This window comes from Pyxicephalus adspersus, chromosome 1, assembly GCF_032062135.1.
Source record: "Pyxicephalus adspersus chromosome 1, UCB_Pads_2.0, whole genome shotgun sequence".
NCBI classification, from domain to species: domain Eukaryota; kingdom Metazoa; phylum Chordata; class Amphibia; order Anura; family Pyxicephalidae; genus Pyxicephalus; species Pyxicephalus adspersus.
In genome coordinates, this window is record NC_092858.1 from 3,893,493 (window position 1) to 3,906,617 (window position 13,125).

At 40.2% G+C, this 13,125-nt stretch overlaps 2 protein-coding genes across 2 annotated transcripts in view; one reads left to right on the top strand and one right to left on the bottom strand.

Moving 5' to 3' along the window:
• Window positions 1-1,367: 1,367 nt before the first annotated feature.
• On the top strand, window positions 1,368-4,877 carry LOC140321815 (olfactory receptor 6N1-like). Its single transcript, XM_072398597.1, has 2 exons — window positions 1,368-1,388; window positions 3,900-4,877. The coding sequence occupies exons 1-2, from the start codon at window positions 1,368-1,370 to the stop codon at window positions 4,875-4,877; spliced, it is 999 nt and encodes a 332-aa protein (XP_072254698.1).
• A 3,709-nt stretch (window positions 4,878-8,586) lies between these two features.
• Window positions 8,587-13,125, bottom strand: part of LOC140323626 (sphingomyelin phosphodiesterase 5-like) — a 9,443-nt gene continuing 4,904 nt past the window's right edge. The window contains exons 4-7 of the mRNA XM_072400870.1: window positions 12,882-12,971; window positions 11,700-11,763; window positions 11,477-11,615; window positions 8,587-8,862 (exon numbers count right to left, since the gene is read on the bottom strand). Coding sequence (XP_072256971.1) covers window positions 8,758-8,862; window positions 11,477-11,615; window positions 11,700-11,763; window positions 12,882-12,971 — 398 coding nt within the window. The 3' untranslated portion in view covers window positions 8,587-8,757. The remainder of the gene's footprint in view (window positions 8,863-11,476; window positions 11,616-11,699; window positions 11,764-12,881; window positions 12,972-13,125) is intronic.

Genomic DNA, 13,125 nt, shown 5'->3' on the forward strand with positions numbered 1-13,125 from the left:
CCGCGTGACGGAAATCACCATTTTTGGATTCCCAAGCCTAAAGAAATTCCATATTTTGTATTATTTTGTATCTCCTTCTTCACCCCCTTCTTCTTCTTCTTGGTCATCAGTACTTCCACACTCCTTTATAGACATGGGTTCCACCTCCTTGACCATCCCAAAGATGTTGACCAAGTTCTTGATGAACTTAGATACAATTTCTTACAGAAGTGTGTATTTTCCTGTCTTTAGGGGCAACAATGTTTACTCCTGGCCATAAAGGCCTGCGGCCACTACATAGCTACAGTACATGCTCACCATTACACTACCCAACCATCATAACAAGATATCTTGATGCAATATTGTCTATCATAGTCTGGTCAGGAGGCTTTGCGGCTCCACTATCAGCCACCCTCCTGGCCTTAAAGTTACATTTCTTCGGTCCCAATATCATCCGCCATTACTAATGTGATCATCCTCCATTGCCCCAGTTGGCTTTTTCCAACACATAATTCAATATAACCATTGGGTCTTCAATTGATGACTTTGCGATTTTGATAAGCTTTGTCATTATTAATACATCTTACATTAAGATTATTTCAAAATAAGTAAAGAAAACTTTCTCCATATGCACCTCTCACTTTGCAGTGTTCAATATGTTTTTCTTGGCCATCATCTTCATGTATATTCACCCAACATTTGCCTATTCATCTGTCTTGGACTCTTAGGTAGCCATATGGTAAATCCTATAATATACAGCTTGAGAAACAAGGACATTAAAATGGCTTTCCAGAACTAAATAGGTTTTGTCTGTGCCAGAGAGAAGTCATTTCTTTAAGAAAGACCAAGGAGGGGGTGAGGAACATTCAGCCTCTGCTACCAAGGTGGTGTTGTGGAAGAGAGTTTCACCGGTCATACACCATACACAATACTTTGTACACATTTTAGGCAGGTGAAACAAATACTGTAAACCAAGAAATAAAATTCATAACTGAATATATTCATTATGTCAGTAACTGATGTTGATGGTAACATATGTTCAATATCTTGATTAATCCCTATGGTATAGGGCATAAGGGAGCGTTATTTTGAAAAGAATTAAAACAACAGCATCAACAACAAACAATTGTCCTGAATTATTAATTCCCGGGAGGTTTCTCCCCATACATTAGGCCCTTCTGTTTAGGTTATAGCTAGGATTATAAAAAGAAAATCCATTGTGTTGTTTGTTTTTATACAGACAAGATCAGGGAATGCAGCGTACCAGTCGTACCAAATTCCCAAAACTGAATATCTGATGATGAATATTACATTGATTTTAATTACTTGAACTTTGGACTCATTTATTAACATTGCCAATTCTAGCAATTGTTTGATTTGTGTTTGATATGGGAGCTGATCAATGGAAGGTAAGATAAGAAAAGGGATTCATATCATATCTTTGTGTCATAGAGTACCTCTTACTTTGCTGGTTTTTGGGGTGGCACGGTGGCTCAGATGTACTGTAGCACTCCAGCCTTTGCAGCGCTGGGTCTCAGGTTCAAATCTCGGCCAGGACATTATCTGCATAGAGTTTGCAGGTTTCCCCCATGTTTACGTGGGTTTCCTCCCACATTTCATAATGTTAATTTGCTTCCTCTCAAAAAATTGACCTTAGACTGTAATAAAGTCATATGACTATGATAGGGATATTAGATTGTGAACTCCTTTGAGGGACAGCTAGTGACATGACTATGAACATTGTAATATGTTGGTGCTATATAAATAATGTGTATAAAATAATAATTCCCATGAAGTGTGAATCCAAATATATATATATTACAAAAAAGTCTATGGAGTTCAACTAATAGAAAAATAAAGGATCATGGCCATGTTCACCCCCACGTCAATATGTTGTAGAAGCACCTTTAGCATGAATTCTAGCCTTGAGTTTCTTGGGATAACTTTCTACCAACTTTGCCTGCTCTTCTTTACAGAACTGTCCAAGCTCAGTCAGATTGGATGGTGACCATTGGTGGATGGCAATCTTTAAGTCATTTCACAGATTTTAATGGGGTTTATATCTGGGCTTTGATTAGGTAAGCTGTATTGGATTTCGAACAGGTGTACCATTTGGTGTTAAAACAAATTAGAATGTAGCCTCATCTATCATACCAGCATTTTCCACTTGTCCTTTGACCCTTCAAGGTAAATTTTATCAACGTTTAATCGACCTAATCTAGCCCTTTTCTTTTTTGCACCCCTTCTTTACAATACACATTTGTGGGATACTTGTGATATTTTCGTCATATGACCACAATGACCATAAGTTCCCTTGACTGCTTCAGAGTTAGCAGAGTTAGCATAGGCATTGGTAGCCTCTCTGATTTCCTCCTTACACTTCCATCCAGTTTTTGAGGGTTTGGCTGACCCAGAAAGAGTCCTATTGGTACCATACACCTTCCATTTCCTAATTACAGACTTTAGGCGAAGTCTTTGACTGTTTTGGTATCCATCTGTCAACTTTAGCCTATCAACACTTTTATCCCCAGATCTTCTGGCAGTGTCTTGCCTCTCATAGTTGATTGCCTGCCTTTAGTTGCAATAACAAGTACTGGAATGTCCTGGGATTAGATTTTTTTTACAGAAAAACCATGGAGTGCAAGGAGAAAGCAAAGAAAGAGGTTTAGATTTTTTTTATGCTGAACCAAAATTAAAATTACATAGTTCAGCTCTATAATAGCTCTATAATCAAAATTATTACAGTGGAAGTGGAGGGAAATTTCACAACTTTGTGTGCAATGGATAAGCCGATTAGTTTTTTGTTTTTAGTATTTAGTAATTAGTATTTTATTAGGCAGGGGGTGATCCTTTACCTACTTTTGGTGATTCATTTTTTTATTTATTAATCTTTTGAACTGTATTATATATTTAATTGGTATTTGGTATAAGTGTATACAGTGTACTTGTGGAGTACTGGTATTGGATGTAGGGAGGGTTGCTACATATACACCAATAAAATGCCAGCCACTGAGGGTAAGGTTTAAAGGTTAGTAATGTTGTCGTTGACCCTTAACACACTTATTTATATACCCTCCATAATGTCTCCCCACAACCCTATACACTTTAAAGCCTCCCTGTACCCCACTTTTTCATTTCCATGGGTCATCAACAACACTCTGTACACAAGTTTCCTTGACATCATGATTTATAAATACACCCTGCTGCTATCCCTTAATGTGGTTATCTCCATCTGCTCATTTCCCTCATGGTGTCCTGTGCCCATGAACTGTTAGAAAGGAGTTTCTTTGCCAGGCAGTTGTGTGCATTCACATTGATTGGAGTGATGGCGGGTGGCTTGTGGGATCAGTAGTGGGACTGGCACAAAGTGGGATGGCGACAGGTCAAAAATACCAGCCTGTCATTGGGCTGGCAAATTATAAATACCAGCATAGACCTAAAGACGGTAATTGCAAGCCAAACAGATGAAATAAAGATTGGGTGGTAAATCTATGTGTAGAGTTTTGGGTATTGAGAAAGTGGAAGAGGTCAAGGGACCTAGAGGGAGTGGGGTAAAGTTAGTAATTTACCTGGGTATTAAAGCTTTAATGTAAAGATAATAGAAACTGTTGATCCACGGAGCATCTGATTGCCTCATGGAATCAGGAAGAATTTTTTTTCCCCTGTTGGAGCAAATTGTACCAGGGTTTTTATTGCCTTCCTCTGGATCAACTATGTCTATAGGGGTTTTTATCTGGAATATGTTGATTTCCCTAATGGTTGAACTTGATGGACTCTTTTTTCAACCTAACTATGAAACTATGATTATATACCAAAAGAAAAAGTTTATGAGTATGCTCATCCTTACGGTCATTGAGCAATGTAAAATCTGGTTCAAGCTACAGCTGTATTTTATTTTTTTTTTTTTCAAACTGTTTTAGGTCTATCAAGCTTCCCTTCCATCCGTGGTTTCTTCCAACGTAACTTTCACTCCTGTGACGGAGTTCATTATTTATGGATTCCCGAGCTTCCAGGAATATCAGATCCTGCTTTTCTTTGTATTTCTTGGTATCTACCTCTTCACCTTGTCTGGTAATGGCATCATCTTCCTCTTGGTCCTTCTTGACCAACGTCTCCATACCCCGATGTACTTCTTTGTGGGTAATCTCTCCTTCCTAGACATGAGTTACACTTCGGTAACTATCCCAAAAATGTTGGCCAAGTTCCTGGTAAACCTGGATACGATCTCCTACACCTCCTGCTTTACCCAGATGTATGTTTTTCTGTCTCTGGCAGCAACCGAGTGTTTACTCCTGTCCATAATGGCCTATGACCGCTACATAGCAATATGCTCACCATTACACTACCCAACCATTATGACAAGAAGATTGTATGCATCACTGTCAGCTGTGGCCTGGTCAGGAGGCTTTGCAACTCCATTAACAACCATATTCCTTGCTTTAAAATTACCTTTTTGTGGTCCCAATATCATCCACCATTACTACTGTGATCATCCTCCATTGCTACAGTTGGCTTGTGCCAACACATCTTTCAATGTAGCTGTTGGGTCTTCCATTGGCGCCTTCGTTATTCTAATAAGCTTTACTTTAGTTGTCATATCGTACGTTAGGATTATTTCAGCGATCCTCAAAATCACTTCCCACGATGGTCGTAAGAAAACATTTTCTACCTGCGCCTCTCACTTTGCTGTGGTGAGTATATTCTTCCTGCCTCTCATCTTCATGTATGTTCGTCCAACAGCATCCTATTCATCCGACGTGGACTCTTTGGTGGCCATGTTATATACAGTATTAACCCCCCTGATGAATCCCATTATATACAGCCTGAGAAACAAGGACATTAAAGAGGCTTTCCAGAAGAAAATAAGCTGCAAATGTGGCATCTCCAACACTTTATAGAATTTACTAAAATTGCAAATTTTATGTTTATTATATCGTTATTTTCTATGTGTATTTTTATGTTTTTGTAAGCCAGCTGTTTATTGTTTTTAGGTTCATCTGTTGCCCAAAGTATTGTCTGTACACTAGGATAAAATTGCTGATTACAGAAATGTTGTATATTAATAAAAAAAATCTATAGCTAATTTTATCTTAAATTCACATACCCGTAAATCTCATCATATATATTTAACTTGGCTGCACAAACTTTGCAAAACCAACTTTTTGATTTGCCAAAATTATGACTTACCAAAATTTTCCTGTCAATGTAATCAGTCAAACTTGGAACCAAGATTGTAGGCCAGGCCTTCTCAACCAGAATCATAAACTGACCTCAGTAATTGGCACAATTTCCACCAGACACTACAAAATGGAAAAGGTGGAAAGACTTCCCAGAAAAGTAGACGGTAGTGAAGCCTTGGGGAGATGGAAACTCAATAATAATGGCCATGGTGGAATGAGATACTTAACAAACGTGATCATCAAACATTCAAATACTTTTGGCCCTATAAAGTCACACGCAGTTAAAGATGGGGAGTCCAAAAAATTCAGAGGGCATCAAATACACTTCAGGCAGTTACTTCTACTCATGATCTGTTCTTCACATACAAATACATCTATATAGTTTTTTTCCCTTGTGTTAGGACTGAACTCTAAGCAAACTAGCTGCATACTTCCCTTCCATATGTGGAGCTCATCTCCCAAACAGTATTTTACTGACCTTTCTTATCAGGTATTCTCTGTCACTGTTGACAGCACAAAAAAAACTCTGTACTGTGTCTGTACTGTGCAGGCACGTGGTTAGCACAGGAGGTACAACCCTTGCACACAGTTACTACAGGAGGTACAACCCTGGCACAAGGCTAGCTCAGGAGGTACAACCCTAGTGTAAACCCTGGCACGTGGTTAGCACAGAAGGGACAACACTGCAGTACCATGACTCACTGAACTGCTTTGTAACTCCAAGTTTAAGTGAAGTAGAATTCTGTGTGAAATAAACAGCATTATAGGAAAATCATCAGCATGGACAGGAGATTTCTCACAGCTCACAGCATTGCCTCTCACACACTGTATTAGCACTAAGAATTTGGACAGACCTTGTTTTCATACAGACTTATGTTTCATCCCAAACATAAGGCTGATAAATAAATGAGTCACAAGACAGACAGCAAATATCTGAAAGAGTAGGGTCAGGACAGCACAAATGGAGAGGAGTGAGCAGGATGATCATTGTAGTCCATAAGACAGGAAACGAGACCGATTTAAGATACCTACTACAGCTATTACTGCTAGTTATGTGTAAGTCATAGTGTGCAGAGAAGTGGGACTAATCACCTTTTGTACAGGAAGACCATAAGTGTGGAAAAAGACGTAATATTTTAAGTTTTGCTCTGAGCACTTCCAGGTCACTGATGTCAGTTTTAGGCTGCTATCAGCCAGAATTAACATTTCCTTTACAATCCTGTACTCAGGACATTTGTCATCTATACAGGGAAGACATTGGGGGTCCAAAGACTCTTGATGCCACCATACCTACTGCTTGCACCATGTTACCATGGTATCTCTTTACGAATTTTCTCAGCTCCTTTTGTAAAAAGTAAAGTAAAATAAAAATATCTATAAGATATTATACTCCTAAAAGATGACATATCTGGCATGTATCTACTAGGTACAGTTTCATCACTTATATAATGTAAATTATATTATGTTTGTGTGCCTTCAAATTATTTTGAATGTATTTTTTACAGAAATATAAGTCAGAAAAATAGGCTTAAAATGCCCTTTTACAACCTCTGCATTTTGACTAGAGTTGTGTCCAGGTCACATGGGGGTCATTCCTCTGCTGCACATTACCAGAACTCTGCACGGCTCCTTTGGGTCTGGAATTGATGAATTGCTCCTCTTCATACATATTGTGCTTGCCTAATGAATCATACATCTGAAAGTGTTGCTCAACCCAATGTCACTAAACCATGCTATTACAGTGTCACTATGGCACATATACAGCTGATGGAGACTAGCATCAGATGTGGTACTGACCATTTCAACTAACAATACTAGGCATGGTCCACTGTTATCATCATCAGGAAACCCCTTCTGAAACATGACATGCAGCCACTGATGTATTGCACTCTGTAGGCTATGCTATACATTGCACGGCTCTGACTGCTGCATTCTGTATGTGAAATACTAGTGACTACTGTACTCTATAAGCCTGTAGTGCAGCATGTAGTTAGCTGAAACCGACAAAGAAATATTAGTGTAGCTGTCAGGAATATGTAATGTACAGTGTTATGTATTTCTAAGCGCCATACTCTGTATAGTATGCTGTATGTTACATACTTACTACTCTAAATGCTATTCTGTTTGTTATGTATGTAGGACCACTTAACTCTCTGCTGGTTAGATACTCCAGTCATTGTTCTCTGTGTGTCATGCTCTACACTACATACTCCTAAGAGCTGAACTATGTTAATGGCTTGTATACTACATACTCAAGATCAGCACTTTATATTGGGCTATACCTTACATACTTCTGAGCACTGCACTATGTATATCTGTAGGATTAAAAACATATGCCAGCTAATAGAAAAGGCAAAGAATTCCTATCCAGGTTTGCTGGATTACTAATGTTCTCCCATGATTGATGATATCTTCTCCAGTGTTGGAGAGCTTTAGCAAATCAGGCACAGTTTCATGTGAGTTATTTTCTTAAGTTTAATGTAACCCTTTCTGGAATGAGTAATGGGTATGTACCCCTGTACTCATCAGCTTCTCCAGTCTTGGTTGTCGTTTCTTAACATAAATTATAAAGTGCAGTTTTCTAATATAGTCACTAGATGCCAAGATTTTCCCTTTCCTAGTGACAGAATTGAAGTTCTCAGAAGAAGTCAGTATTTCCCTTCACATAATAAAGTAACTGCAATTACTGCAAAGGATGCCCAGATTCCACAATCAGCACAATGTAATATTATGAAAATGAAGTTATCTGTGTCCACATGACATCAATATTACCGATTTAACTCAGGACGCAAATCACATGGTATCTTACCCCTTTACCGATGAAGCTGTGGCTTGTTTACAGGTTGCTATTGCAATATCAGGAGAGATCACACAGATGTTGTCAATGCTCTATGCTGAACTTGCTAACCTTCAAGATGCCAGATCTTGCTCAGTGAATCCATGAGAACTGCAGCTGTGTCATTGGGAAGCTGCAATAAGCAAGAGAGAGCAGCCAGTATTTGATGACCTGGTGAGTAAAGATGGTGGCGTAGAACCTGCAGCAGCAGAATAAATATACAAAAACAACAGTGAAAGTATAATTACCAATGACATCATGAAAAAGGCATATGTAAGTTTACAATAGAAGAGGAGCAAGGTTCATTTAAAGCTTTGAATTGGGATATATTGAGCTGGACAAGAGTCATATCAATGTCTGGCTCCCCCACTGTACTATTATTGGAATACTAAACCATGCCATATAGAGGTTAAACACTGACATGAAGGTAAAGGCCCATTCACCCATTATACAAACAGAGAAAAGGCGCTGCCACAATGGCGGTCAGATACATTTCATGGTTGGCCAGTAGAATAAAGGTGTCAAACGGTGGGGAAGGAGGAATGCCAGACATGACCCAGGGAGATGCATTTCATTCCACAGACAGGCCAGTTGCAAAAAATATATATTTTATTGTGCAATGTCTGAGCTTAATTTAATAACATGGCAAAGTGAACAGATATTTTTTTATTCTTAACAGGACATTCACATAATGTTAGGTTGGTAAACCCATCACATGTACAATAAAGGTCATTAGTGTTATTGAGGTATAGAGGCGTTCCATCATAAGGATGTGCTCTTTGGAAGGGAGACGGAAAAGTGCATGGAGACCGGAATGTGATCCGACAGCCCAGCCAGCTGCGTGATGAACTGGAACTTGTTCAAAGCCTTCAAAAAGAAAACAAAAAGAAAATAATTATCAATTGAAAACTATAGGAAGCACACCTACTAACAGAGGCCACACACTGGTGGTCATAGAATGTTTATAATATGTGGGCATCGGCTATACAATGGGTACCCCTTGTAAATAACTGGGCCATGCTCTGCAGCCAAAAACAAAACTGGTTAGATTCATAAAGCCAACACCAGGACAGGGACAAAGATAACGCAACACGGTGGCTCAGTGGTTAGCACTCTGACCTTTGCAGATCCCAGGTTCCAATCTCATCCAGGACACTATCTGCATGGAGTTTGCAGGTTCTCTCCGTGTTTGTGTGGGTTTCCTCTGGGTATTCCAATTTCCTCCCATATCCCAAAAACATGCAGTTAGGTTAACTAACTTCCCTCCAAAAATTGACCTTAAACTGTATTAATGACATATGACTATGGTAAGGACATTAGATTGTGAGCTCCTTTGAAGAACAGATAGTGAAGTGACATGACTATGGACTTTGTACAACACTGCGTAATATGTTGGCACTGTATAAATACTGTGTAATAATAATAACCGTAATCCATCGGTGAAAAGTTCAGTTAAGAATATATATATATATTACTTTGGTACCTTAAATAAAAATAATTAGACTCTCTGTAGGATAGGACACCCCTATCCAATTCCAATAGCCTAACAGAACCCCAATAAATTTCCATAGAATAGGATAGGTCAGCGCTGCGTAATATGTTGGCATTATATATACTGTATATTATTATTAATAAAAATAAATAATAATAGGATATGCCTTTACATTCTCCATATGACAGAAAAACCCTATACAGGCTTAAGAGGATAAGACATTTTATTAAGATAGGAAAGCCTAAAAATTATATATATCAGTGGTGTCCAACCTTTTTGTCATCTGGGGGTCGCTGTTGACATTGGGATAAAACGTGAGTGCCACAATGCAAACAAACATTAAAGATGTAAGTTTAAAATAGAATAGTTTTAATTTAAAATGAAATAAATTGAACTGTTTCTAGTTACCATAACATATATGCACCAAATAAAAGAGATGACAAATCAAGAATCTCTGCAAGGGGTACTTCCAGAGAAATGCAATTCATGTGACAGAAAGGGGTACAGAAATGTGACCGAAATGTTACTACTACATCTTCAGAACCAACATCCCTCTATTCCAGAGACATTGAGGGTCACAGAATGTAAATGGCCAGCTATGTGTAACAGGCAGCTCACCAGACTCTCACACCACAGTGTCTGCAGGGGGCAGTGAGCGGTGCGGAGCGTCTCCCCCTAGGCAGGGTTAAGTGGCACAATTAAGGAATAACTGCACCGCAACCTCACCGCCAGTCTTAAAGTTTTGTGAATTTAAGGGGCACCACAGCACACAGACAATTGGCAGTACCGTAATGTTCATTGCCATGGAAGTGGGACCTGGGGATCCCTAACATGAGAAACCAATTTGGGGACCCTGGTCTTGAAATAGCCCCACTTAATGTGAAAATATTCCTGAATGTTGTTAGGATTTTATGCTTGTGACCCCGTATCTGGCAACTTGTTATATTTATGGGGCTTACATTTGGTTTAGTAGCTTGGGGTCCCTTGTGTACTCTGAAAATTTCACATTTCTATGTCAATCAGTGAAGGAGATATGAGGATTTATACATGGGGATAATGACAGAAGCATGAACACAGCTCATGCTGCTGCTTGGATTATCTTTCAGTACAAGCGGCTGGCAGCATGATCTCGATAGAGGAACATAGGAGATGCATGCGCCCCATCCCCAACAAGATAAGCAGATACGAGCAGAAAGAAGAGAGGGCCAGATGTGACAGCTCAGTGGGCCGGACATGGCCCGCAGGCTGTAAGTTGGGAACCCCCTGCTATATAGGATAACCCTGTCCTACCAAAATGGGATAGGAGACCCCTAAATCCTCTCCATAGGATAGGACAGTGGTCCCCAACTTTTGGAGCCCACGGACTACTAAATGCATCGACTCCGCACCGCGCATGCGCAGGGAGTCGTGTGTCACTCAAAGAGAAAGAAACTCCCTCAGAGTGATGTCATGATGCCAGAACCCCACCCACTGTGGGTGGGGTTCTGGTTTCACGAGTCATGTGTACAGAGACCAAACCCGCCCACTTCTCTGAGCCTGTGACCTGTATGGGGGACTAGGTCTGCGGCTTTGGCCAGGGCCCCCCCCTCAGGCAGGGTCGTTTTCCTGACCCCACTGGGGGGGGGACACCAGCCAGAGCCATGGCCCACCTGTTAAGCGGACCAGGTGTTAGGGAACCCTGGGTTAGGAGACCCCTAAATCATCTCTATAGGTTGGGACGACTAAATTATATCTATAGGATAGTACACCCCTAAATCATCACCATAGTACTGAACAACCTACACAGTTTTTATAGGAGGGAACAGCTTTGTACAATCTCAGGAAATATTATTAATATTATTAATAAACAGGATTTATATAGCGCCAACATAGTACGCAGCTCTGTACATTAAATAGGGGTTGCAAATGACTAACTAATACTGACAGTGCTACCCTGCCCTGAAGAGCTTACAATCTAGTAGGTGGGGGGTAATAATAAAGAACTCTCACCAGAGGAAGTAAAGAATCGGATTCCCTGTGCAGAATATAATCAATTCTCCGACCCGTCCAGTGTGCACCACTCCCGTCGATACCTTCAGAAAGTGGAGGGGCCACATACAACTTTCGCTCTGCCTCCGATTCCAGAGTCCTGCAATAGAACATATGGAGTGAGATAACAGGATGAACATGACAAGTGACATATACAACTGGCATCTAATGAGTCCCATCTCACCTCTTCAGACTGGCCGGAGTGTTCACAGCTTCGTGGTAGAGAGAATCCGCTCGGAGAAGAGTGCCTGAAACAAACAAAAGAGCCATCGTTATTGCTTCCAACAGTAAACCACAAAGCACCGACCTCCATATCTACATAGTACCCATTCACCCATCTGCCAACCTAAAACACCAAATTCAGTCATTTGCTCCCTCCTTTAACAATATTGTTTAGAGTTGGGTTGTCCACCCTTTCTCCTCCAGGGGCAGATCTCATATTTATACACAGGAGTATGGAGTAAGAGGTCAGCTGTGTAACATGGTGCAGAGGTCAGGTGACACAGAGGTTGGGGCAGAAGTAATGGTAACGTATAGAACAGAAGGTTAACAGTATGTAACCTATATTGTGAAAAGGCAGAAATATAGCGAACTCACCTCCATGATTTATTCCACTAATTCTATATGCAATACCCCGTGGTAGACAAATAAACTCACACATACATACACACATACTCTCCCTTCCTCTGCTGCCCCACACCCGCACCTGATACACAGCAGCTACTGAAACAAAGCAAGCATAAGGAAGTCTTATGCTTCCTCTGCTGGGCTCTGACAAATAACAGCAAAGCCAGCAAAGGAATAATAAAAGCTAATAATAATAATCAGCTTTCCTCACAAGTTGCAGCAGCTGCAGTGTATTAGGTACGGGTCAAATAAAATGGGTTGCCAGGCTGAACTGTGGCCATTTTGGACGATTCAGGTCTAGAATTTAAATGAAAATATGAAAACTGAGAAGACAGAAGACAGATACTACCTTCCTTATATGCCTGATCTGGCTCCAGATATTGCCCCCTTCCCTACACACCCTGTATGGTGCACCTTGGACCTTAAATCCCACAGCACACTGCCCCATTCGCTGAATAGAGGTGGAGGGAAAGAGAAAAGAGTAGACCACCGTCCCCCTAAACTCCTCTGCCCATCTATTCAGTTATCCTATAGAAGGCACATTAGCCAATGGTAACTTTGAAAGCTTCCCTCCTGCTGAACAGGAGACCAGCAGCTCACTATAAAAGAGAAAACTATAGTGATAGGAACTTGTAATATTCTAGTTCCAAAAGAAATAACATAAAAGAATGACTGACTGCCAGCTGGATCCTTCGGTCCTGCAGCAGAATACCAGACTATCCAGTGTATATATACTCACCCACCGTGCCTCGTTTATCGCAGCCAGCCATGTCCCGACATGGATCCTTATATACAGAGAACAGCTGATGTTTCTGCTCCATGCAGGTATCTGAAATAAAAAAAAAAAAGAGAGTGACTGTAAGTAAGGTCATCTGGGTGTCAATATATAGGTGATGAGAAAAAAGGTGTAAATGTAATGGATCATTAGATGACCAGAATAAAACAGTGCCAGTTAACTTGACAATGACTATAAGTAATTTGCA